We start from the raw sequence: 27,876 nt of genomic DNA on the forward strand, positions 1-27,876 counted from the left end.
GGCTTGCTGGGAGCCCCATCCATTCAGCAAACTGGAGAAGTCCGCCTTCTGGCCCCAGGCTGTGGTGATGGACAGCTGGGCCTAGCTGGGGCCCTGCAGGCTGTGGCTATAGTGTTCTGGCTGCTGTTCGTTGCATGCTTTTGTTGTTGTTGTTTTGTTTTTTTGACAGTGTTTCTCTGTGTAAGCCTGGCCAGCCTAGAACTCTCTCTGTAGACTAGGTTGGCTTCGAACTCAGAAATTCACCTGCTGGGATTAAAGATGTGGGCCACCACTGCCCAGAATTATTCTATGTTTATAATATGCCCTTCTTGCTCAGAGATGCAGCCCTGCAAGAGGGCATCTCCATAAACTATTGGTTTGGTTGTTGTTTTGGAGTTTTTTATTTTGTTTTGAACACAGGGTTTGTTTCTCTGTATAGCTAAAGCTGCCCTGGAACTCAATCTGTAGATCAGGCTGGCCTTGACCTCAGAGATCTGCCTGCCTCTCCCTCCCAAATGCTGGAATTGAAGACGTGTGCCACCACTGCCCAGCTTCCATAAACTATTGATGAAGCTGGGAAAGACAGGCACACTCCAGAGAGCCTTGCTATGTCCCCATTCCAACCTCCACCGCAGACAGGCATAAGCTCAGATCACTATTGCTGCCCCCAGATGCCAGGAGCTCGCCATTAGCTCCCCCATTAAACCCAGCTCCACCACAGCCTGAATAGCTGTGACAGCGACGTCCAGAAATGAAGCTCTCCCAAACTCCCAGGCTGGGACAGTTGTGGATCCCAGAACCTCCGCCAGGCAAAAGTTGTCCTTGGCCTGGCAGTGAGTTCCCTTCAAGGTTGCAGACAGGCTCATGCTCACTTTCAGGTACCTGAGGGCAGAGGAGGCACGTGTCCGTGGACTAGATGGGCTTCTGTGGTGTTCATAAAGCCTCCTGGCTTACTGTGCCATGGAGTGACTCCTCTCAAGGCAGAAGCCTGTTTCAAGGCCCACAGATAGCCTTGAAAGTAGCAGGTGCCTGGAGACACCACTGTGTCCCCTTGAATCCAGAACATGGAGGCTCAAAGGGGTCTAGTGCCCAGCCGTAGTCCCAGTGCTGGAACAACACAGAAAGGTATGACTATTTATTTTCCTCTGCCAAGAATAATTAGGATACATCTGAGTAGTAGAGGACCTGATTGGCTGGCATTTGCATTGCCATGGGTCCAGCCCTTAGCACCTCACTGTCTATCATCATCATCATCATCTCCACTCCCATCTTCATCCCCACCACTACCATCACCATGTTCATCATCATCACCTCTGCCATCACCATCATGGTCTTCACCATGAAAATGAGTAATAACATCAGCAATATTAGCAGCACCCTGTATTGTGGTTTTTCGTGCAGATGCTGTGATCTTGTAACACCTTGTCCATAAGGACATTATTGTCCCCACTTTCCAGATGAAACTGAAGCTCAAGTAGTTGGCCCCACACAAGCAGGCTGGCCTCACTACCTCTATTCTGGCTCCCCTCAGTGGGGAGGAGGTATCCTGCCACTTACTGTGTCCCTAAAGCATACAGACCAGGCCAGGGCCCACTGAGGGAGGGCAAACCACTCCTAGGCTCCCCTGACCCCAGGTTTGCAAACTGGCTAGGAAGTGACTACTCCAGGTGACCGTGCTGCCAGCAACCTGGGAGACAAAGTGAGCAGAAAAGAGGACAGACTCTTCGAGGGACTGTCGAGGTTCCTGGTCCCTAGGCTGGGTGGCTGCTCCTCCATGTGTCTCTCATGCCATTCTCTCTAGTTAAACTCTGGCTTGCCTAGGCTCCCTCCCTGTGCAATGCTTTCCCAGCCACTGCCCAAGAGGAGAGCTGCAGCTCACTAAAGCATAGTTTGGGGACAGCCCTAAACAGCCCTACTGACACCAGTACATAGTTTGATGGCACTGTCTGTGGGCCAGGCACCCAGCAGCTTTGACAGCCCATATAGCTGGGAACTGGCTGAGCAAGCTCCTTCCAGCTCTGTAACTTACACAGCATCTACTAACAGCCAGAAGCTAGACTCCTTTTCATCAAAGGTCACTGTTGTCACACTCAACTTGAGACAAAGGCCCAGATCCTCAGTCCCTTCTTCCAGGAACTCCTGTGACCATGAGTTCCCCAACGTTACCCATAGACCTGGGTCTTCAAAAGGCCATGTGGAATTTTCCTTATATTTGAGACTGGGGGCTTGCTATGAAGTCCAGGCTAGTCTTGGACTGCTGATTTTCCTGCCTCTGCCTCCTGAGTGCTGGGGTGACAGATGTGGTCACCACACCTAGCTTCTGACCAGTGTGCTCTACAGCTACCTGAGTATGAAAATACTTATTTAAAAAGCCAAAGTTGGGGACAGGAGAGATCACCTCAGGTGGGGGTGGGATGCTTGCTCTTCAAACATGACAATCTGAGTTCAGGTCCCCAACACCCATGTAGAAAGCCAGATGGAGAAATGTGCCTTTGTGACCCCTGGTTCTGGGTAGGCTGAGATAGGCAGACTCCTGGGGCTCCCAGCCGCCCAGCCTGGCTTCATTTGCAAGCTCCAGGTTCAAGGAGAGACCCTGCCTTGAAAAACAAGGTGGGGAGCAATAGGAGAAGACATCTGATGTTGACCTCTGACCTCCACATGCATGTGCACAGTGTATGCTCTAACACACACACGCACACACTCACGCACACACTCACGCACATACTCACACACACACACACACACACTCACACACACACACTCACACACACACACACACACACACACACACACACACACACACACACTTCTTTCCTGCAGGACTTCTCTGAGCTTTTACTATGATAATGTTTGCTGTGACTCATTACAAAGACAGTGTCACCAACAGTAGAAAACCTTTAATCCCAGCACTCAGGAGGCAGAGGCAGGCAGATTTCTGTGAGTTTAAGGCCAGCCTGGTCTAAAGAGCAAGTTCCAGGACAGCCAAGGCTTCACAGAGAAACTCTGTCTTAAAAAAAAAAAATACAAAAACAAAATAAAAAACCACGAATGGCAAAAGCAACAATTACAACAAAAAAGAAGGCAGTGTGCTAGTCAGGGTTACTATTGCTGTGATGAAACACCATGACCAAAGCAACTTGGACAGGAAAGTGCTTATTTCACTCACAATTCCGTATCACTGTTCATCATCAAAAGCCGTGAGGGCAGGAACCTTGAGGGCTACTACTTTAGTGTGAAATCCATGATACCAACTGATAGGCCAGGCCCTTAGGCTTTCTCTCATTTCCTTTTCCTTTCTTTCTGTCCTTCTATCTATCTATCTATCTATCTATCTATCTATCTATCTTTCTTTCTTTCTTTCTTCCTTCCTTCCTTTTTTTTTTTTTTTTTTTTTTTTTGGACAGGGTTTCTCTGTAGCTTTGGAATCTGTCCTGGAACTCCCTTTGTAAACCAGGCTAGCCTTAAACTCACAGACATCCACCTGCCTCTGCCTCCTGAGTGCTGGGATTAAAGGTGTGTGCCACCACTACCTGGTGACATCCTCTCATTTTCTTGACATAGATGCTGTTCTAATGATGCCTTTGAATGCATTGTGTAGATCTCAGACTGTTCCCCTAGGAATGGAATTCTGGGGTCTATGCATGCCCACATCTAGCTTCTTTGCTAAAATTTGTTAGTAACAGCATCACCACCACCACCATCATCACCCGTCCACATCATCATCACCACCATCACCACCATCACCATCATCACCACTGTCCACATCCATCACACCACCTTCATGACCACCATGACCACATGACCACCACTACCATCGCCATTACCACCACCACCCCTGACCACATTATCACTAGGATCTTCCAATTTGCTTTGTGCCCTTTGGCTGCTCGTAAGGGACAGCTTTGGCTGTGTGGACTCCATCTGCACTTGCTTCTGTCCTGTTGCCTTTTCAGGGACAGAAAGCAACTTAAGGAAGAAGAATTTATTTTGGCTCATGGATTATGGAGACACTTGGGACTGGGAAATGTCTTCATGGGTGAAACATGTTGTTTTGTAAGCATGGAGACCTGAGTTTGAACCCCAGTACACACATAAAAATCAAGGCATGGCAACACACACCCCTAACCTTGGCGCTGGACAGATGGACACAGTAGACTAGCCAAATAGCCTAACTGGAATGGCCAGCTTCAGAATGAATAAGAGACCCTGTCTCAAAAACTAAGGTAAAGAAGTGGTTGAGGCCCAGCAGGGTGATACATATCTTTAATCCCAGCACTGCAGAAAGCAGGCACGCTGGGGTTCTTTTGCCCTTTGTGTTCAGTCTGGGAGCCCAGCCCATGGGATGGTCTCACTTGTATTCAGGGTTGGCTTCTGTTTTGCTAAGTCTCTCTGGAAATGCCCTCCCAGACAGGGGTGTGTCACCTCTGTGATTCCATTTCAGTCAGCTTGACAGTGGTATTCTATTGAGGGGTTCATTTTTTCTTACTCCCTGGTAAAGCTCTATTTTTAAAAAGTTAAAGTAGCTGAGCAGTGGTGGCACACGCCTTTAATCCCCAGCACTCCAGAGGCAGAAACAGGTGGATCTCTGTGAGTTGGAAGAGACCAGTCTGGCCTCTGTTGTAAATTCCTGGCCAATCAGGGCTACATAGTGAGACACTGCCTTAGTGTTATGGGTTGGGCCCAGGGCCTGGCACATGCTGGGCAAAGCTCTCTACACTGAGCCCAACCTCAGCCCTCAGGACAGTAACATGTTGCCAGGGGGTTGTGCGATGCTTTTCGAAGACATTTGATTGACACATGAAATGGCGTATACTGATGTTGCACATATTCTCTACAGGAATATCCCAATACCAAGCACAGTGATCAAATCCAGGTGGGTTGTACACCCAGCTCCTCAGATAGCTTTGTTTTGTTTGTATGAGTGCCTGGGAGTTCTCCAGTGAGTGATGCGCTGCATAATTAGTCAGTGTCAACAGCCTTTGCCACACCGTTTTTCCTGTCTGGTGGGTTTTGTGTTTGTTTTTCTCCAGTGCTGGGGATAGAACCCAGGGCCTTGGGCATGCTAGACATGTATTCTGCTACTGAACTCCACCCCAGCCTCTAACTGTATTTTCTTAATCTGTTTCCCCACCTTTCTCTGCCATTCTTCCAGCAGCCCTCCATGCCAGAGCCTTACACCCAGTCACAGATGACTGCTTAAAGATTCCTTTATTGTTGTTGTTGTTATTATCATTATGTTGTGCCTCAAATCCAGAGTTACAGGTGATTGTCCTGGGAACTGAACTCAAATCCTCTGGAAGAGCAACCAGTACTCTTAATCACTGAGTCATCTCTCTAGCCCCCAGATGGTATCATGCTGTTGTACTCAAATTCTGAACCCCAAAATCACCAAGAGACCCTACCCAATGCAAAAATAAAGAATCTTTAATTAACAAGTTAACTGCATTAACTGAGGTCCAGGTGAGGCAAGGACCCAGAGAGACTGTGGGGCAGGGAATTTGTTGGGGTAGAGCAAGGGGAGTGTCCCCAACAGTCAGGGTTGGTACACTTCTGGGTTTGGGCTATCTATCCTGTGCTGTTTGGTCAACTGGTTGCTATGACCTATAGGCCCTCCAGCTAACTTGTGATTGGTTCCTTGCTACATGGAGGGTACCTGGCTTCCTAGTGCCTGGAAGGTCTAGAAGGCCGGAAGCTCAGCACATGTTGCTGAGTCAGAGGCCTTTATCTTGCTGGGTCGTTTCTGCAGCCTGTCATGGCTGCCAAAACAGGAGACTGGGCGAGGGTCTGGTCCTTTCAGTACAACAACAGGAAGGACTTCTGTTTACCGAAGGGCAAGGGGTAGGGAAAGGATGGGCTTTGATGTGCTCCCAGGCCACGGGCTACCTCATTCTGATTCCCTGTGTCTGTGTGGCAGAAGACAAGCTCTCAGGTGTGCCATGGCTAAGGAGGGCCACCTCCTCTTTTTCCTCTTCCTCCTCAAGCTTTTTGCACAGGAGCCAAATGTTGTGACCAGCTAGAGAGGTGGCTCTACAAGCACTCTGTTCTTGCAGAGGACCTGGGTTCAGTTCCCAGCACCCATGTGGCATCTCACAACTGGGTTCTAGGGTGATCCATTCACTCTTCTGACCTCCAAGAGCAACAGGAACACAGCGCACATACATGGTGCACAGACATACATGCAGGACAAACGTTATAACATAAAATAAAAACACACCTTTAAAAAGTGTAGTGTGGCAGCACATGCCTTTAATGGGAGGCAGATACAGTCAGGTCTCTGTGAGTTCAAGGCCAGCCTGATTATAAATCAGTGAGTTCTAGGTCAGCCAGTGCTATGTAGTGAAACCCTGTCTCAAAACAAACAAACAAGCACAACAAATATGTCCCTCAAAACCTTTTAAATCTTTTAGAAATCTTTTTAAGGGGCTGGAGAGATGGCTCAAAGGTTAAGAGCACTGGCTGCTCTTCCAGAGGTCCTGAGTTCATTTCCCAGGAACCACATGGTGGCTCACAACTTTCTATAATGAGACCCGGTGCCCTCTTCTGGCACACATGGAGGCAGACACTGTATACATAATAAATAAATCTTTTTTTTTTTTTTTTAAAGAAATCTTTTAAAAAGCCTACACATACCATCTTTATAAAAAATAATTTTAACAATGTCATTTATATACATGTCCATAAAACAAGTTTTCTTGATTCCTTCCTTATTGTTTGCACTGACAGTTTTTAAAAATTGTTTCTATTTTGTTTTATATATGTGGGTGTTTGCATCTGTACACATTTATCACATATATGCAATACCTAAGGAAGCCAGAAGAGGAAGTCTGATCTCTGGGGAGTGGAGTTACAAACAGCGTGTGCATGGAATCAAACTGGGGTCCTCTGAGGGAGCATGGGGTGCTCCTACCCCCTGAGCCAGGTCTCCAGCCTGCCTCTTACCTTTCTTCTGACTCCCTCTCATCCACAAAGCTCCCTGAGTCATGGAGGGGAAAGTATAACCAGTTTACTTGTTGTTTTGTTCTGTTTTAAGTTCATTTATTTATTCCAGGTGTCTGTATGTGTGTGGGAATTTGTGTCTCACAAAGTCATGTGAGGTCAGAGGACAACACTCTCTTTCCACCTTTATGAGGGTTCTGGATCTCATACAAGCCAGGATAGCCTCAATGTCATCATGTAACCAAGGCTGGTCATGAGCTCTTCCCAAGTGTTTGTGAAGTGTTGGGGATCACACTCAGGGATCTGTGCCTGCCATGCAGCACTCTACCCACTGAGATGTACACTCCAACCCTGCTTTTCCTTTTAGCATGAAACTCCTCATCCTCATGGGTATGTGTTGTAGACATCTTGGATCCTATGTTTCAGCTCACGACTCGATTCTCTTCAACCCTGTTCCCTCCAGATGTCCTCAACTCCAAAGTGCATTTTTCTAGTGGACTCGGGGACTCAGCAGGCCCACACTTGATCCCTCTCTCACACTGGGACTGCCCTCTTAGCACCACACCCAGTCAGTTGCTTCTCAACCAATTTTGCCTTTCACAGGTGCTGGGCCATCTCCACCCTCCCCCATTCCCTGCCACCCCATGGCACCCTAAGGGTCCTCTTCCCCTGGACCCAACATGCTGTCCCCACAGGGGCTCCAGGGCCACTTTCACTACTGGCTGTGGGCTCCCTCCCCAATTGCTCCTCTTTCAAATCACTTCTAGGACCTCTTACCCTGCCAGAATCCCTGCTGTCCCAGGGTGGCCTTATCCCTGCCTCAGGTACCACTCCCTGTCTCCACCACAATGCCCTTAGCCTAGACCTGTTCATAATCCGATGGCTTCTGCACCTGTGTCCTGCACTCCTATGCATGTGTCCACCAATGCCTCAGCCTTCATCCCTGCACCCTGTGAGTGTGTCCATCATCAGCACCTCAGTCTTCATCCCAGCACCCTGTGTGTCCATCAGAGCCTCAGCCTTCATCCCTGCACCCCTGTGCATGTCCTCAGCTTCATCCTTGCACCTCTGTATGTGTCTATCAGCAGCCTCAGCTGTCACCTCTCCATCACCAAGCTCTGCTTTTCCTGCCTATGCACTGCCTACTCCTTACCTCCTAGCTTAGCTGCCCAGGTCACAGATGTTGCCTTGTCCCTGCTGCCTCCATCTCACAGTCCTATCCAGTCCACAGGCTCCTGATTTCATTGTCTGGCTCTAGTCAGGGCTCTTCTTGTCCTCCCAAGCCACACTGGCCTTGACTGAATTCCTGTGTCCTCAAGCCCTTTTGACTCTGCATGTCTGCCTGGAGTGAGCTTCCTGTTGTGATTCTGACCTGGCCCCAACCTCTAACTTGCCCTCTGTTGTGACTCACACTGGTGGATTTTAAACATTTAAAAATTTTTAGACTTATCTGGGCATTGGTGGCACGCGCCTTTAATCCCAGCACTTAGGAGGCAGAGGCAGAGGCAGGCGGATCTCTGTGAGTTTGAGACCACCCAAGTCTACAAGAGCTAGTTTCAGGACAGGCTCCAAAGCCACAGAGACCCGGTCCCTAAAAATAAAAACAAACAAAAAATGTTTTTAGACTTATTTATTTTATTATGCTATGTGTATGAGTGTCTTGTTTGTATGTATATATGTGTTCCACATGCATGCCTGGTATCCTTGGAGGTCAGAACATGGCATCAGATCCCCTAGAATTGGAGTTATGAATGGTTGTGAGCCAGCATAGGGGGTTTAAAAAATGAGTGTGCATGTATGTACAGGTTTGTGGGTGGGCACATGCATGGTGTGGGTGGGCACACACATGTGTATGTGAAATCAGAGGTTGGCTCCAGGTGTTATTCTCAGGAGCTACTCACCTTGTTTTTGAGATGTTGAGTCATTGGGACATGGGCTCCCACTGAGCTAGGCCAGTAAATGAGCTCAGTGATTTGCCTGTCATATGCTTGCCATTTTGCCTGGCTCTCCTACCCCTCTGTGTATATGTGTGGTATGTGTATGTATGCATATGCACATGTTCATGGATTCATATGTGTTGGGTGAGTGTGTACATGTGTGCATGTGCCTGGTCATAGGTTGTCATCAGGGGTCTGCTTTAGCCACTCTTCACTTTCTCTTACTAAGGCAGACTCTCTCACAGAATCTAGAACTCATGGATCAAGTGAGTCTAGCCAGCCAGCTTGCTGAATATTAGTGTTACAGTAGGCTGCCACACCTGCCTCACACTTACAGGTGCTGGAGATTCGCACTCCTGACCTCACACTGTCTCCCCAGCCCATGACCTGTTTTGTTTTGTTTTGTTTGTGTGAGTTATGGAGATCAAACTCAGACCCTCAGGCTTCTGGGGCAAACATATCATCAGCTGAGCTACTGCTTCAGTGGGCATCCCATGCCACACACACGGAGCTTTCACTCGGTGTCCCAGCAGGCCTTCCCCTCTTCACGCGAAGTCTTAGCCTCCGGGCCCAGCTGTGACAGCACTGAAGCCAGGATGTGTACCACTGTGCCTGTAAAGTTTGGAGGCTTTTATGAGAGGAGGCAGAGAAAGCAAATGCTCTCTCTCTTGCTGTCTTTGCCTGGCGCTCTACCAGCAGGGCCACACAGTCTTTAGACCTTGGACCTCCACAGCCATGAGCCAGGATAAAGCCTTTTGATTATCTCACTGGTTTGCCATAGTCGATGAATTCGTCCTCCCACCCCACCTCACCCACCCTGTGCTGCCCTGGCTCTGCAGAGAGCCTCTCTTTGTCCTCAGTGTCCCCAACTCCTTTCTCCATGCTTCAGGTCGTTGGCAGATTCCCTCCCAGGGGGCTCACAGATCCTGACCTTGTTCCTGTCTTACTCTGACATATCTTACTTGTGTTATTCCCCAGGCTATGGAACACATTATCTCTTTTGTTCATTGTTCATGGATTCTATTGCTCTGATCACTAAATTGTCAGTTCTATTGTGGCCTGGCACATAGTAAGTGCTCAGTTAATATTAGCCCTATGTTGATGATTGTGAGAAGCCAGGCACTTCCCTGACCCCTGTATTCCCCAGAATCCTCTGGTTCCTTGTATGATGTTCATGACCAGTGTGGTTTTGTTGTTGTCCTGGGGCTGGCTGAGACATGCCCATTTCTCAGGTTGGTCACTTGTAGTGTCCCCCGTGTTCAGTACAGCACCCAACAAACAGCAGGGCACCTGGGTTTCCTTTTATTTATTTATTTATTATTTTTTAATATCATATAACTCAAGCTGTCCTTGAATTCACAGCAGTCAAGGCTGGCCTTAACCTGCTAAGCCTCCACCTCCTGAGTGGGGGTTGATAGGCCTGGTTCACAGCTCTGTAAGGTTCTGTTAGCCCTGCTACCCAATCACTGCTCCCTGGTTTCCCTCTGAGCAGGAGGCTGGGGCCAGGCAGGCCAGCTCTGACCTCTCTCTGTGGTCTATCCTTGCTGTCCATTCTGAAGTGAGTGCCAGCTTCCAGGGTCCATGCCTGCACACTTTCTGTAGCCAATGGGCCCTTCACACCAGCAAGCTGGGGCTTGCATCTGGTGTGGGCTGGTGTCAGGGCAGAAGCAGAGGCTGTCTGAAGGTCGGAGAGATATGGGGAGAACTAGGGTTGGTATGTGTCATTGCCTTGGCCAGGGTTTTTTTTTTTTTTTTTTTTTTTTTTTTTTTTCTTCCCTGCCTTCTGGCCCCTCTGAGGTGGAGAAAAGTTCTGTCTGTGGGTGCATCCCTGATGGCTCAGGAGGTCAGGAGGGAATGTCTTCATCCTGCCGTGGTCTTTCCATACCTCCGCTCTGGCTTCCATCATGGGTCATTCCTCCCTCCTCTCCTATTCTCTGCTCTTTCCCTGAGAGTACTAGTATGTTATCTAAGCTGTCTGTGAATCAGAGATCCTCCTGCCTCCACTTCCCGGGTAACTGGGCTCCCAGGCCTCTGCCACCAAGACTGGCTCACAGAGGTTGCTGCTAGCCCTCAGGGCCTTCTGGGAGTAGAACATATTTCTGCCCCCAAGGGCTTTATGCTTTGGGGAAAGAAAACCACACTGAACCAAATTGGCCAAGTTTCCCTGAGCTGTTAACTAGATACAGACAGTGTTGGGCAGAAAGACCGGAAAGGAAGGTCTCAATTATGGACATTTTGGGAAGGGGCAGGGCAGACCAACCAGGCTCTTCCTGAAGTCCCTCCCTAGGTGCCAACCTCTGAGAGGCCAGGTATGAAGCCCCACTAGCCAGGCTCAACTTCTCTGGCTTCTCCAAGCAAACCAGACAACAGAAAAGGCCTCAACTGCTAGTACTCATGGGCCCCTGGGACAGAGGCCAGGTCCTTGGGGAAAGCAGGTTTGCTTGGTTTCCAGAAGCTCTGGCCCTTCTTTCTGGCTGCAGATGGTTGTCCAGCTTTGCCTGGAACCCCAGGCTGCTCTTCCTCCCAGAACAGACCCTTTCTGGGTTGATGCCCCAGCCCTTTCTCAACATGATCTTAGAGGTCACTTCCCCCAAGGCCGCAAATAAGTGTTCCCACTGTAACCCGTGCCAGCCATCACTTCAAGACGCTCCCAGAGAAGCCTGAGATCGAGCCTGTCAGGTTGGCCGCTGCATCCCCAGAGCCCAACACATCCAAGTGGAATGAATGAATTGCGCCGAGCAGGGACTTGGCCTCGTTCACGTCCGATTTTCCGGGCCCTCCCCTCCACGCCGCCACGGAGAGGGGGATGGATCTGCAGAGAGGGTGGCGCGGTGACCTCTCGGGCATCCCGGGAGAGCCAACAGGAAAGGGGGCGCCTCCACACGGGGCGCGCGCCCGGCGGGTGCTGGGCGGGAGGTGGCGCCGGGCGCTGAGTGGCGGCTCCGAGTCCACCCCTGGCGCGCCGATGCGGGCGGGAGGCGGGGAGCGCAGGGGCGGCGGCGGCGCAGCGGCTGCGAGCATGTGCTGCGCAGCCCAGTAACCAGGGACGACCGCGGCTACCGAGTGCCGGCGGCTGCGCCGCCCAGCCCTACTCAACTCCGCGCCGTGGCCGTCTGCACCGCCTGGCCCTCGCCGCCGGTTCCCCGAAGGACCTCAAGCCGCCAGCCGTGGTCGCACAGCCCACCGGAGCCCCGCGCACGGAACGCGCGGGCACGGCCAGACAAAGGCGCGGCCCCGGCCCGGCCCAGCCCGGCCTGCCGGCCTCCGCGCGCCCCGGCCCGACCCAGCCGCTCCCGCTGGGCGCCCCAAGCGGGTCTGGCCCGGGGAGCGGGGGCCGCGGCCGCCGAGCATGGGGAAATCCAATAGCAAGTTGAAGCCTGAAGTTGTGGAGGAGTTGACCAGAAAAACCTACTGTGAGTGCGCCCCGATCCCGATCCCTGATCCCCTGTCCAGCCACGACCTTCCCTCCGCCCTTCCCGGCCGCGCCCCTGCCCCGCACCTGGCCCATTGTTCTACCCGCGCCCCCGCCCCCGGCCCTGGCAGGCTGTCGCCTGTCAGCGTGAGCTAGGGACCAACCCAGATCCTCAGAGCATCTCCTGCACACCCGCGGCCCCCTCCAGTCCTAAGGGCTCCGGCTGTGCCTGGGCAAGGGGGGCGGTGGTCCCGGGAGGGGGCGCCCGGGCGTAGTGTGGCTCTGCTGCTTGGAGCCGGGTGGGTGGGTGATTCATGCCTAATGATGATGCTGCGGCTCCTGCCGCTGCGAGGTTGGCCTGTCGCCCCCTCCCTGGCAAAATGTGACTGTGTTTGGGAGGGAGAGGGGTAGCGAGACTGGTAGAGCACTCAGGCAGTAATGGCAAGGGTCCAAAGGTCATGGGCACCCTCTTGGATTGTATTCTCCATCTCCTCTTTTCCTTGCTCCGGTCTGTTTGCCGCACCAGTAAATGGGTTTATACAGCCCGAGCTGATGGATGAAGGAAGGTTTGTCCCGCTCCACAGTCCTCTAGATCAGTCCTAGGTGTGGCTCTCCACTTGCCCAACTTCACAAATCTCCTGTCTCTGCATCTTCAGTGTCTCCTCACCAGGTGTCCCCCGTATAGCAGCCTCTCCAGGGGCGGCGCCAGGGGTGGCCCTGCTCACCAGGGGCTCAGGGATATAGGTTCTGACCATCTTCTTTTACTTTGGGAAAGAGAAGATGGATGAGTGTGTGGAAGGACTTTTGCCAAGCTGTTTGACTTGCAAGGCAGCAGTGGCCTGGTATTGGGGTGGAACCCCCCCCCCCAGCTTTGAGCTGTCTCTGCACCACCCAGAAGGACAGGCAGTTGACTGGCAGCTGGATGTAGATGGAGGCTCTGGTGCAGTGCATGGCCTCTGCTCCCGCCCCCATCCGTCTTCTGTGCATGTTTGCAGGTCTTGGCCAACCCAGAGCCTTAGCCCCATGCCCCTCACTCTCCATAGACTTAGATCAAAGGGGGCCTTATTGATTTGGGCTCTCCTGGCCATAGTCTAAGGAATTGGGCATCAGGGAGGTCACATCCAGGAACTGCTCCTGGATATGTGTTCCTCCCAGCCCAAGCCTTCCACTCTCTCTTTCCAGAGTGGGTGGGTGGCCTTTTCTAGCTTGTTACTGTTTGTGAGGTTGACTGGACCCTCCAAGGTGTGGCCCAGTCATTAGCAGGTAGGTTGTGGGGGCACCCCTGGGACCCCAAGGTCTGGGGAGGGCAGAGGGCTCCATGGACTTCTCCAGAAATGGTATCGTGTGTTGCACCAGGCTGTCTCCATGGTGGGAAGGCTGGGGACCACCAATGAGCCTTGTGAAGTCAGTGTCCTGCTTATTGAGTGTGTCATGCACCATTAGCTTCATCCTTAACATAACTGTACACCAACAAGTTGGCATGTTCTGGGCACTCCAGCTGTTCACAAAGAGGAAACAGACTGAGCGAGACAAGGCAGCATACCTAGCTTGTCACGGTCTCTAGACAGTGCTGGGAACTGCACCTGGGTGTGCTGCTCTGCAGCTACTATGTCCAGGGAGCGACCTCGGGCTTATGGCAAAAGCCTTTCTGTGCTTCTCTTTCCCATGCTGGCCCATGCTGGTGGGTTCTGGATTCAGAAGACCCAGAGGGGCCAAGATCCTTTGCCAGCCCCATCTCTGTAGGGCTGGCCACCAACTTGGGGAGAATGGGACCAGCAAAACTCTGCTAGGTGGTGGTGCTCTGCTGAGCTTTTGTGATGTGAAACAGTTTTGGTCAGAGCATTTTTCCTCCACTAAGATCTTTTTAGGGGTAGAGGGATTCACTTGCCTCAGTCTCTTTCCTGAGGAAGCTAGCTCCCTCCAGGCAGGCCTTTGTGTGGTTAACAGCCATCTCTCCCAGTGTGGGCTCTTAAAAGTCTACAGATCTTTGTGGAAGTAAAAGAATTTCATCAAGTAAAGCAGAGAGGGTCTGCAGCTGTGGCAGGTCCTGGTTGTATTTTTTTTTTCCTCTCATGAGGCATTGGTGACATCTTCTCTTTCTTTGGGTGGTGGGGAGGAGGGGATTCTGAGTAGGGGATGAGAGAAGGATTATCCAGGAAGGAGTCCTAAATGTCACCACCTCCTGAAGAGTTTGCAAAGCCCCTGGTACTTGGGCAGCTCTTCTCTTGGGCCGACCTCTGGATCCTTAAAAGTGTGACTCGTGAGGCTGGAGTGATGGCTCAGTGCAAGCATGAGGACCTGAGTTCATGTCCCCAGTGCCCACTATGGAAGAGCTGGATGCTGTGGCTCATGGCTATAATGCCAGCACTAGGAGGCAGACACAGAGGGATCCTGGGAGTTCACCAACCAGCCAGTCTAGCTGAAATGGTGAGTTCTGGGTTCATTGAGAGACACTGTCTCAAACAGTAAGGTGGAAGTGGTCGGCTTAGTGGTAAGAATGAACACTGCTATTCCTTAAAGACCAGAGTTCAATTCCCAGCACCCATGTCTTTGGCTCACAACTGTCTGCACTCAAGCTCAATGTAAGCCAAAGTTCCTGGTTTCTATGGGCTCTATATCCACATGCATAACCTCCCCCTGCAATGAATTAAAAAAATAAAAACCTTTAAAAGCAAAATAAGGTGGAGAGCCATTGGAGACATCAACACTGACCTCTGGCCTCCATCTGCACTCTCAAGGGCAGAGGGCACAGACACAGACACACACACACACACACACACACACACACACACACACGGAATGAGAGCAAGAGAGTCATATACTGATTTTGGCTCTTGGTTCTGGGGAGACCCATTGAAGAACCATAGCTCTGACTGATGCGGATGCTGTGGAACCTTGGCTGCCCTGTGCTGCAAGGTCTAGGTTGGAGGCCCCATGGTCCCACCTAAGTCTATGCTGGGTACCATCCTGGGTGGTATGGATCTACTGTAGTTTGTGTCCTTGTGTGTCCATGTGTGTTTGTGTGTCTGTCTGTGTGTGTGTGTGTGTGTGTGTGTGTGTGTGAAGGCCCCACGAGGAGTTGACAGTATATCTGGTCTGCCTGAATATAACCATCTTTCCCACTTAATGCTCTGGAACCTCCTATGTTCTTCCTATGCAGAGAGATTCTTTACTGACATGGCCGTGTATCCACATTCACAGGAAGGAATTCCCTCCATCTCTAAGGGTAGCAGATTAGCAGAGGGGAAGACCCTTTTACTTCTGCCCCCCTCCCCCAGCCTAGGCAAGACTCACAAACTGGCATGAGCAGCAGTAGGGGTTCTGGGGAGTCTGATTGGTGAGCCTGTTTGGGGTGAGTCTGATTGGGGAGTCTCTTTGAGCTGATTGGTGAGCCTGTTGCATCCCTATATATTCAGGCTGAGGGATAAGCCCTCTCTCTTGCCTAGCTGAGTCTTGCTTTCCTCCTCTGCAAAATGGGTATGGCCTTGGTAGTAGGAAGTGAGCAGAGGTATAATGTGGCATGTTGGGTAAGTAGCCAGTGGCTATTCCCAAACACATTGCTATTGCTCTGGATGCATTATTCACCCCGTTCTCCTCCTCCATTGCTGGGATAGAACCCAGGGCCTCACACACAATAATCAAGTGAGTCCTAGCCTCTGCTAACAGCTCTCCCTGCCATTCCAGTCTTTTTGCCTAGCACTCAGGATAGGGTGAGTTCTGGGCTATTTTCCCTTAGGCCCAGGAGGGTCTTGCTTTTATGTAGCAGCCTACCACCTCACATGATCATGTTGGAACTGCCTAGCCTGCCTTTCACTGAGGGCCCACTCTGCCGGCTGCACAGATAAGAAGGAACAAGAGACACAATTCCTGCCTCCAGTGGAAACTGGCCAAGTGACAGGCAAATCCTTTGTTCGGTCTCAGTGTGTGCAAGGGGCAGAGATGCCTTTATCCTCCATGGTGTGTCCCCATCCCACACTACTGCTGGCTCCTCCCCAGACCCTGATGTTCATGAGTTGGGGGAGGGGAGGTCACTTCTTGTCACTTGGTCAGTTCTGGCTTGGCCTTGACCTTGCCTGCCAACCTTGAGCCTCTTCTGCTTCCTGGATATCCCTGCTGTTTCCTAGCACAAAGTAGATTAGGGACAAGAGGGGATGAGTATACTTGGTGGCTGTGCAGGAGTGGTGACACTGGGGGGGGGGCTGGGGAGACAGGGGGTTGGGGGAGAGGGTCCAGGTGGGGTCATACTGAGAGGTACAGGGAGTGACCAGTTGGGCACTCAGGTTTCAGTCTGTCCAGGGACTCAGAGAAACCTGTTGTGTAGGATAAAGTGTGTCCCCTGCTCAGTTACCTCTACCCAATTCCTGTCAATCAGAGAGAAGCCTTGGGGGAGGCAGTCTCTGACATACACCTTGGGACAATTTTCAGAGCTGGAGTGATGGCTCTGTGGGGATGTGGTGGGCAGGTCATCTCTGCCCAGGAGAGGGAAGGACTAGAGAGAGGAGTTTCTTTTGTTCCTGAGTGCTTTCCTTCCTTCACTAAGAGGGAGACAAAGCTGCAAGAGAAACTTAGATGAGACTCAGTGACAGTCCAGCTCTGTGGAGAGCAGGCTGGGGCCCCTACAGGCTCTGTTGCCTTGAGTTAGTTACATATCTTCTCTGGGTCCCAGTGTATTCAGCTCTGACACCTGTCTGCATGGTTCTACAGGGAAAGACAAGGCTTTGAGGGCTGGAGAGGGTGTGGGGCCACAGGCAGCAGAGTCCCTGGGCAGGGTTAGGGCTCAGTAACCTAGACATTAGGGTGCTCTAGCCATTTCCTGTGGTAGGAGGGGCCTCTCCCTCCTTCTCTGGAAAATGGGCTTCATGAAGAGCCCTAGAGTTGAGGAGGGTTCAGGGTACATGGCAATCTCCAGTCACAATTGTCTTCAGGCTGCAGGTTTTGTGCGTCTCTACTAGTCAGTGTAGGACTTGGGCCATGAAGCCTGGGCTCTTCCCTGTCCCTGTCACTCATGGATCTATGTGGCATGTGACTGACTCCTCCTATCCCTTCCCCAGACAGTTCTCCCAACCCCAGGTGTCTCTGCAGGTCCTTGTCCTGGCAGCCTACACCACCTCAGGTTTGAGCCCCCTTGCTCCAGGTCAAGGTTGGGGCCCTTGTATCATAAACTGTGGGGACACTGGGGGTGAATGGGTCTGACTAGAGCCACACTCAGGTCAAAGGCAGGAACTTGGATATTTTCCAAGATGGATGGGGAGCTGTGGAAGGCAGGCGACAGAGTTGGGGGCACTGGGAGGTTAGGTTTGGAAAGAGCATTCTTGGCTAAGTCCAAAAAGTGAAGGAAGTGGTAATAGGGACAAAGGAAGGTCATGGCAACAAACGAGGGTGTCCCTGGGGATGGTCTGACAGAGTCTGGGGTATTCCAGGAGTTCTCAGAGTGACTCCACAGATGGTCTTCACCATTTCATGCTGTGGGGGTTGTACTGTCAATTTCTAACTTTAATTTTTTCGTTAATTACATTATTAATTTTGTGTGCATGTGTGTGTATGAGTGTGTATATGTGAGTGTATGTATATGCATATGTGTATGAGTATGTGTGTATGAGTATGTGTGTGTGTATGAGTATGTGTGTGAGTGTGTGTGTATGAGTATGTGTGTGAGTGTGTGTGTATGAGTATGAGTGTGAGTGTGTTTATGGGTGTGTGTGAGTGTGTGTATGGGTGTGTGTGAGTGTGTGTATGTGAGTGTATGTATATGTGTGTGTATGAGTGTGTATATATATGTGAGTGTATGTATATGCATATGTGTATGAGTGTGTGTGTGTATGAGTATGAGTGTGAGTGTGTTTATGGGTGTGTGTGAGTGTGTGTATGAGTGTGTGTGTATGTGAGTGTATGTATATGTGTGTGTATGTGTGTATATATGTGAGTGTATGTATATGCATATGTGTATGAGTGTGTGTGTATGAGTATGTGTGTGAGTATGAGTATGTGTGTGTGAGTGTGTGTGTATGAGTGTGAGTGTATGAGTGTGTGAGTGTGTGTATGTGAGTGTATGTATATGTGTGTGTATGAATGTGTGTATGGGTGTGTGTGTATGTGAGTGTATGTATATGTGTGTATGTGAGTGTATGTATATGCATATGTGTATGAGTGTGTGTGTATGAGTATGTGTGTGTGAGTGTGTGTATGAGTATGAGTGTGAGTGTGTGTGTATGTGAGTGTATGTATATGTGTGTGTGAATGTGTGTATGTATGAGGGTGTGTGTGTATGAGTGTGTGTGTGTGTGTGTGTGTGTGTGTGTGTGTGTGTGTTGAGGTCAGGGAACAAACTGTGGGAGTCAGTTCTCTTCTTCCACTGTTGGTTTCTGGGATTGAACTCAGGTCTCCAGGCAAGGGAGAAGTGCTTTTATCCACTTAGCTATCCCACTGGCCCACATCACTTTTGTTTGTTTTTAATGTTGCAGCATATGCATGCATGATGTCTTTATTTAGTCCTGTGTTACAGACAGCTAGATTGCTTCTACCCCCATTATAGAGCTGTGGTGACTGTTTCTGTTCTAAGTCTTTATATGCGGGCTGGGGATGTGGCTCAGGTGGTAGAGTCCTTGCCCAGGGAACCTGCATGAACACACATATGCACGAACACACACACAACAGGGCCTTCAATCACATGGCCCCAAGAGTCTTCCAGATCAAAGATTCTTCATTTCTAGCTAATAGTAATGGAGTAGATGAGCTTGAGACTGTGCACGTCCTCTTTCCTTCCCCATGACATGGGCAGCGATGGAGTTGAACAGTGACCGTCAGTGCTGTGAGAATGCGGGAAGGTGGCCTGTGACCCCAGCTGTTGCTGAAAAGGTGGTTAGAGTGCCCTTCTGGAAAGCAAGTCAGCCAGTTTGAACCAAAAGCCTTTCAAGCCAGGGGTGGAGGCTCATGATATAATCCTACAACTCCAGAGATGGAAGGAGAAGAATTGAGACATCAAAATCAGCCCAGGATGCACAAGGAGAGCTTACACAAACAAAGAAAAAACAAACAAACAAACAACAACAAAACTCAGACCTCTCAAAATGTAGTATGGCTATAACTCCATAATCTCATTGTGCTTTATTTATCTTTAAGGAGAGACATGTACAAATATCTGTCCACCCACCCATCCATCTTTGAGATGTTTCATGTTTTTGAAACTCACATGTAGCTCAGGCTGACCTAAAATTCACCATGTAGCTGAGGATGGCTTTGAACTTCTGATAGTCCTGCTCCTTTCCCAAATGCTATGATTGCAGGCAAGCACACCCCACCCTGTTTATGTAGCACTAGGGATGGAATCCAGGTCTTTGTGCATGCTTTGATAAGATTGCACAATAAGTATGAGGGGCTCTGGGCCCTGGACTCTTGCCAGGGTGCCTTCCATTATGCTGTAATGTATTGGGGTTTTGTGGGTGTTATCTTTGCTTCTTCACTGAAGACATCTGCTGTGCTGTGCTTTGTTTCTAAGTACTTCTGATACATGAACTCACAGAGGTAATAAAAACCAATTTATTAAGGGGTATAATGGAAACAAAGACAAAACTCGTGGATACAGAACAAAGCAGAAGCCGCTACTGATCCGGCTACCACTGATCCTGCATCTCCTCTCTGCCTCTCGTCCTGTCCGACCACACCAAGCATGAGCCAGAGCAAGAGAGAGTGAGCACACTTTGCTTTCCTCTCAGGCTTATCAGCCCCTCACGTAGCACCCAGGCCACACCCTAAGGCTGGTACCCCAAACTTTTGGCAGAATGAATTCCCACCATACTGTTCTATCAAGGGAAAACCCAACATTTTTGGTATTCTGTGCCCGTCATTAAAGGTTTGGTTTTTGTCTTTGTGTATGTGTGTATCTGTGTGAGTTTATGTGCAGCATGTGTATTCAGATAGATGCAGAGTCCAGGAGAGGGCACTGAAACTCTTGGAACTAAAGCTACAGGCAATGTGAGCTGTCTGGTGTGGATACTGGGGATCAAACCCAGATCTTCTGCAAGAACAGTAAGTTCTCTTAACTACCTAGCCCTGTTCTGGGTTCTCGATGTCCCAGTGTCCTCATCTGGGAGTAACACCCCAATAATGCAGGGTTGGTGGGGTTGGAAGTGTAGTGTTGGATTTATCAGCTCTTCTCAGCCCCACCCTACCTCCTTGTCCACCAGGGGTGGCAGCAGTAAATTCTGAAAGCAACAGATGTCTGGGATCTGTGGTGGCAGTGAGAGACCCCTATGATGCATGTTCCTTGTGGTCCAGAGACCATGTTCAGTGACCAGGAGCATCCATCATCAAGTACCTGTATGGTTCCTCTCACAGATAGACAGAGAAGCTTGGGGGTGGGGTGGGGACATGATGAGAGCCAGCCTGTGGCTACAGTTGATGAGTGACACAGCTAGGGTTTGAGCCTGGTCCCATCAAACCCTGGGCCTGAGTACTTAACACCCAGTCTGTGCTGCTGGGAAGCACTGAGAAGGCTCTGTGGGGGTGTGGGGGTTAAGTGTGAGTGTGTGTGGGGTGCCTGTGGGGCTGTGGGGGTTAAGCGTGAGCATGGGTGGGTGCCTGTGTGGGTGTTGCAGGCAGGATAGGGGCTGAGGGTCCCATGTGCAAGCTCTGACTCACGTGTACATATTCAGAGTGTGACAAGGTCATGCTATGTGTCAGGAGTGGGTGAGCCATCTCAGTCTGTGCATGAATACACATTGTGTCTGGGTGTGTGTATTGGGGGTAGCTCTGTGCAGGTTGTAAATGCAGATGTACCTGGTAGTGGTGGCTGGAGAGAGAGTCATCACACAGGCCAGAGGCTACCTTACTAGTGGCTCTGGGACTGGGGAATATGGCTGTTGCATCTCACACACACACCCTTGCCCTTTCCATGGTTGTCATCAGAGGCCATGAGGGAGTATCATTGGGATGAATGATATAATGGGCATTAGTGTATTAGGAGAGATCTTGGTGTTGAGAGTACTGACAAGGAGCAGATGTCACATAGTATAGTGTGCGACCCCCCCCCCCGGACTGAGAATGGAGACTGGCACCCATTTCTACAGAAAATGAGAAGGAAATCCAGCCAAGTCCAGGGGCAAACCGAGATACTGAGGTCTTTTAGCCAGTTAGCATCAGTCTTGGGCTCAGGCTAATCTCATCTCTGTGTGGCCAAAACCATGACCTTTCCATCATGAGCATACTCTCCCATGATCTCTGAGCGAGTGCCCATTGCGGGAGTGTCAGGCGCTGGCCAAGTGTTCTGCGTTTGTGTGCTGGATGTGAGGCCAGGCAGTGAGTCTTGCCTCCCATGGATATGTGAGAGACTCCTGCCTTGGTTCTGCAGGAAGAAGGCAGAGGTGAGGCCCCATGGGAGGGTGTTCTTATTGGAAACACCAGAGGTGTCCAGTGAGTGTGTTCAGGAACATGCAAGAGACTGTCCAGTCTCCAACCCTTAGGGCTCTCTCAGCCTCCACCTACCCCAAGGAAGGCAGATGAAGATCATGCCTGGCTCAGGGATCACATGGAGCACCCCAGCCTCTGAGACTGAGAGTAGTGCTCCACACTTTACCCGCACGCATGCACATGATCGCACGTGTGTGTGTGTGTGTGTGTGTGTGTGTGTGTGTGTGTGTGTGTATTTGCATGTGTGTGGAGGCCAGAGGCTGCCATCATTGTCTTTCACCTTATCTTTTGAGTCAGGGTCTCCACTGAACTGGGAGCTTGATGATTGGCTATCCTGGCTGGCCAGTGACTTCCAGGGATCTGCATGGCTCCTCAATCACAGTTGCAGGATTCGCCACGCCTAGCTTTTACACAGGTGCTGGTTCTCTGCCCCTGTTCCTGCTTTTATAGCAGGCTGGGGCTGGAAGAAGGGATGTCCAAGGGTGAGATGGGTCCCAGAGTGTCCTTGATGATATCCTATGTGTCTTTGGATAAAGGAGACAAGGAAAAAATAAAAAGTAGTAAGGAGGAGTCAACATGGAGAGTTCGGGGAGAGCAAAATGCAACAGCCGGCTCCGGGTAAGAAGACCACGTGAAAATACATAGATTAACACAAATGGGTTAATACTTAAGACAGAGCTAGCCAATAAGAAACTGGCCAAGAACATAATATCAAATACAGAGTCTCTGTACATTATTTGGGGCTGGTGGCGTGGCGGCAGGACAAAATCAGGCGGCGGGCGAAAAAACCATACTTGTTACAGGAGACCCAGTCCTCCTGGATGTGATGTGGATTCAAGGACACAGTGGCATGGAGTCCCCAATGACTGACAGCTTCTTGAGGCTTAGACTATGTCTTGCAGCAGAGCACACAGCTGCTATGGGACAGGCAGGCAGGTGTGGCTCCCATTGTCCCCATAAGCTCTCCAGAACATTCTTTCTGGGCTCTTTGCTTATATCCCACTTGGCCTGCACTGCTAGCCAGTGGTCCCTGGGAATTGTTGGGGATGGTAGGTGTCTGGGTCCAGCCAAGGCCTTGTATCTTGATGTTGCTCTTAGAAGGTCTCTGTCTTCCTGTCTGTTATTTTGTCTGCTGGGTGTTCTGTCATATATTTCAACTCTGGGAATATGAATCATTCAGCTTGGGGCTGGGGGATGGGAGGGGGCTCTCCTGGCCCGAGGCTCCCTAGGTTGGGAGCCTAGGAAAGGACTGGCTTTGACACGCCTGGCTTCCCAAGGTAGCCCCCAGGAACCTGGTGGCCTCAGAGCTTGTGTTCTGGATTCTGGCGAGTGGAGGAATGTGACTCTGAGGAATGTTTAACCCGGGCAGAAATAGCACAGTTTGCTTTCGTCATTTTGGGCTCCAGTTTTCAGCATAGGGTGCCACCAGTCTCTCACTCCAGCCTAGGGCCACAGCTATCCAGGTCCCCCACAGCTGTGGCCTTTCGGGGACAGTGGCCTCTTTTTCCAGTTTTTTGTTTTTTAAACCAAGAGTTGCTGTGGGAACCAGAAAATGGTTTGGCTTTGGACGCACACACACAGTCCATTACTCAGCCCTCAGCCTGCTCTTGTGTGCATCTGGAGGAGGGAGGGACATGGAGCCATGAGGCCTGTCTGTTGTCTGCTGTGGGGACTACTGCTCAGGAATTCCCTAACCCCAAGGCCAGCTTCACATCCTTCCTACTAGTAGTCAGCTCAGACCCTTCTTGCAGAGCCCAGGAAGAATCTGTGAAATGGGGGAGTGACTGAGCCCTGCCTGGAGGGGTCTGCCACTCTCTCCTACTGCATCCTGGTGGGTTCACACGTCCATGGAGGGCGGCAAACCTCTTGCAGGCTCACTACTGTGTGGGTGGATGAACTTTGAACCGTGCTTCGGATGCCCAGAGGAGTAGGCCACCTCTTTGGACCCATCCTCAGCCACTCACAGCTGGCACCAAGGCCCAGCAACCCTCCCTGCCAGTGTTCGTCTTGGATGGGTAGTGACAGTGTGTTTAATTCACCTCTACTTGGCTGTGGACCCTGAGGCTGAAGATGGGGCTCTTTGCAGGGCTCAGGTTCTGTCTGCCCTGGCCCAAGACTGAAGTAAACAGCCAGTGGATGGTCCAGGCATCTTCCAATCCACCTGAGCCTCCTTCTCTCCCACCCCCGGACTTGCACTTGCTCCTTTCTCCTGGGACCCCCTTCTGGGTCTGGGGGCTCCAGGCCTTCAGCAGACTAGGCCTAGTGGAGACCACAGTCCCCTGTGAGTTTCGGTGGTTGGGGAGCCAGCTGCTCATTCCTCCTTCCCACCCTCCCGCACCTGGCTCTTGGTAGGCACCAAAGCTCCCTTCAGAGCGGGAGATGGGGCTATTTTTGGCACTGTGGGGGGAGGCGAATGCTCTCCTTCTGTTCAAAAATACATGGTGTGCACTGTGCAAACAGGGAGCTGGGCCTGCTTAAAGCCTGTGCTGCTGGGCACTGGGCCTCTTGCCATGGTCCCTGAACCCTCCGGGGGTTTTTTGCCTACACAGCCAACCAGGCAGGATCACTATTGTCTTCTCACAGCTTGTCATGGGGCCCTTGTTGGGCCCAAGGGGAACACGATGTTAATTAAAACTAGCAGCAGCCATCAAAATATAGAGGATCCTGCTTTAGAGGCTCCGACTGGGATGGCTGTTTCTCTGCATCGGAGGAGCTGAAGGTGGTGCTGACAGTGCTCTTGGGCATTCTGGGAAGGATGCCCTGCAGCTTTGGGAAGAAGATAGGGGATCCTGGGCCTAGTGGGAGGCCTGGCTGTCTGAAGGCTTCCTGGGGCTGCTCTGTACTTCTCTCTCGTTTCCTGTTCTAGAAAGTGGCTATAGGGAGAGGGAACTGGGATCGACATGTAAAATAAAAAATAAAAAGAAGTGGCTATAGACTATCTGCCTCAGTTTACCCCCGTGGTGCTGACACAAGGCAGCATTGACAGTTGGTTCTCTGGCCTACATGGCATGCATCATCTGGTGGAGAGACAGAAGTGAGGCCAGTTTAAGTGTCAAGACAAGCCCTTGGTATAATGGGAGCATACCCAGCCTAGGCGCCCCTGCAAAGGCTTAGCTGATGTCTCAGTTCAGCGTGTGTCTTCTTGTGTATTTCTTTGCTGATGTGGATAGCCCCAACAGAGGGAGGAGTAGGAGGAAGGGCAGAGAAGATCCAGGCCGAGGTTTGACTGGCAGCAGCTTCCTGTATGAAAGCATCATGATGGGGCTACTCTGAGGACCTGAGGCCAGGAGTGGTTTGGGAGAAGTGGGCGCTGGTGGCTGGAGTTGTGTGCTGTGCCCACCAAGCAGTCCAGGCTGGACAGGTGAGAGGCAGGTCCAGCTACATCTGCCTCTGAACTTTCCAGGTGTGTGTGTGTACACATGGAAGCCACAGGTGCAGGGTGGGTTTTTTTCAATTGTTCTTGACCTTATTTGTTAAGATGAGCCTATAGCTCACCAATTTGCCAGTGAGCCCCAAGGTCCTTGACTCTTCTCCCTAGTATTAGAATTATAGGCACACCCACCACATTTTTTACGTTGGTGCTAGGGGGCAAACACTTTACTAATTGAGTGATCTCCTGAACCCTTCTTTCCCTCTTTTTTTTTTTTTTATTATTATTTGTTTTGTTTTGTTTTTTGAGACAGGGTTTCTCTGTATAACAGCTCTGGCAGTCCTGGAACTTACTCTATAGACCAGGCTGTCCTCACAGAGATTTACCTGCCTCTGCCTCCTGAGTACTGGAATTAAAGGCGTGAGCCACCACCACCTAGCTCCTTCCTTCCTTGGCAGCATCTCATGTAGCCCAGGCTGGCTTTGAAGCTACTCCCTAAGTAGCTAAGGATGACCTTGAACCTCTGTTCCTCATGCCTACACCTTCAATAGCGGTGCTACCACACCTGGTCTGTGAAATGCTAGGGACCTAATCCAGGACCTTGTGCGTGCTAGGCCAGTGCTCTACAAATATCTGCAGATTGCTGTGCACAGAGGGAGGGACAGTGGTCTTTGCTCCAGGAGGTCCTGCTGAGCTTGCTGTGCAATGGCAAACAACGCCCCCTCCCTGCCCCAAGAGAAGCAGCTTGGTAAATAGGTTGTAAGTTAGCTTCAGACAGCACGTGCTGTGGTCAAGGTCACACACAGCCTCTGACTTCTGGTGCTACATGCTTCTACCTGTGTCTCTATACCTGTCACTTTGACTGGTGGCTGACAGCAGCCAACCTCCTGCCCAGCCACCTAGGGGTCCTCCGGTCCCTATGCAGTACTAGCGGCTACAGTGAATCACCGAGATGCCTCCTCTTTGGAGGGCAGGTCAGAGCCACGCCTCTACCCTGGCTCTTAAAGGGCCAGCTCCAGAGGCCGCAATTGTGCACATTTTTTTTTTGCCTGGAGCTGTTTGCATTCCAACCCTCCTGGCCAGATGCCTTGGAATTCATGCCCTGGAACTTTTTTGGGTCTCTGCTGGAGCTGGAGCTCAGGGACTGCAGCTGGGTTTCTGGAGTAGGGTCACTGGGTCTGGGGCAGGAGGGGAGGAGTGGGAGGAGCTGGCTGAAGGCAGAGCTGCTCCCTCCCCAGCAGGGTCCCTGCCAGTTTGGCTAGTAATCCCCTGGGTGGGGGCGATGCACACTTCTTTGGGTGGGGGTCTCATTTCACCCCTCTGTGCTGCAGTAGGAATTCCTTGCTACCCTTCTCCCACTCCTGGGCTCCTTTGCAACCTTGACTGATCAGAGTTATGGATGGTGACTAGCCCCATTTATCCCCATCCTAGGACCAGGATGGAGGGAGGGTATAAGGAAGGCATGAACTGAAGTGGAAAGGTGGGCTGTGGGACAGGAGGGAGGTGGCCTGACCCGAGAGCTTCCTGCGGTGGGGGTGGGGGTTCCCGGGTCCTGCTGGTAGGTTCTGCCACCACGCTGCAGCTTCTCCTGTGGCTTCCATGATTAACAACAGTGGCAGTTGCTAATATTTCTGGACACTTGTCATGTACTCTCTGCCTGGATAGCAATAGTCTCCTGTGACTAAGGCTTTGTACCAGCAGCATGCTGCCACCTGAGGCGCCTCCTATGCTCTGTGAGGCCTGAGCTGGGCAGGCAGCTGCTTCTAACAAACCTCCTTGGCTCTCTTCTTCCTGTCAGGGGACTGCTCTCTGATCCTCCATACAGCCTTATCCTCTGCCCTCCAGGCCAGGGTGGAATCCTGCTCTGCTTGCCTCCCCACCCCCACCAACCCCCACTCCCATCCCAGACAGAGTCCCATGTAGGCCAGGCTGGCCTCCCACTCGCTATATAGCCTGACCCAAGGGCTGGGGTCATGGGCATGTGCCAATTATGGTGCAGTCTTTTTAGGGTTCTGGGATTGAACTCATGGCTGTGTGCATGCTGGGTAAGCTCTCTACCCAGTGAGCTATGTCCTCACTTTCATTTTGTCACTCTGATCTCTCTTGAATTATCACATGGGTGGCTGGACAGCTCTATAACTGCACTTAAGGTCTGTCCTGGTTATATCAGGGGCCTACTGTAATTGTTTGATAGATGAAGAACTGAAAACTCCCATGTGTCTTAAGATCATCCTGTCAGGATGGCATTACTACTCCCTTTTTGCAGATGAGAAAAAGTCACAAGGTGCACAAAGTATGACTAAGTTTAGGGGAAGATTCTTCTAAGGATTGAATACTGTCTCAGTGCCTCTTGGCACAAGCAAAGCAGAGACAGTCTAGGAAGCATTGTGGAACTGGGATGTATGAAACCTGGAGAAGTGCCTCACCCCTGCCAGGAGTTTGCAGGAAACAGCTCACAGCTGCATCTCCCCGAGGAGGGAAGGTGGCGTTCACCCCTAGAGGACCCCTTCTCTTGCAAGGTTCCCAGCCTAGTAGTAGAGAAGGCTCAGACCAGGGGCCAGTTCCTGGGGCCACTTTTGTGTTTCTCATGTGTGTGTACACGAGTATGTGTGTGTCCCAAAGAGAGAGAAAGAAGGCTGGGGACATTGCAGTAGCAACTTGGGCTACTGAACACCTGCAGGAGCATGCACACTAAGTACCCACTAACATCAACCAGAACTGTTCAATCACATGTCCTGTTTGTTGGTGCTTGCAGCAATTGGAAGGACAGGACTGGACATTTAGTAGTGGCAGAGCCATTTTTCATGCTCCTTCCCCAAGGCCATGGTCATTGCCAT

The 27,876-nt window shown here is 51.0% G+C and overlaps 1 protein-coding gene across 1 annotated transcript in view; it reads left to right on the plus strand.

Moving 5' to 3' along the window:
* Positions 1 to 12,060: 12,060 nt before the first annotated feature.
* The window catches only part of Ncs1 (neuronal calcium sensor 1), a 52,499-nt gene continuing 36,683 nt past the window's right edge, over positions 12,061 to 27,876 (plus strand). The window contains exon 1 of the mRNA XM_051185126.1: positions 12,061 to 12,265. Coding sequence (XP_051041083.1) covers positions 12,202 to 12,265 — 64 coding nt within the window. The 5' untranslated portion in view covers positions 12,061 to 12,201. The remainder of the gene's footprint in view (positions 12,266 to 27,876) is intronic.

This window comes from Phodopus roborovskii, unplaced genomic scaffold, assembly GCF_943737965.1.
Source record: "Phodopus roborovskii unplaced genomic scaffold, PHOROB, whole genome shotgun sequence".
NCBI lineage: Eukaryota > Metazoa > Chordata > Mammalia > Rodentia > Cricetidae > Phodopus > Phodopus roborovskii.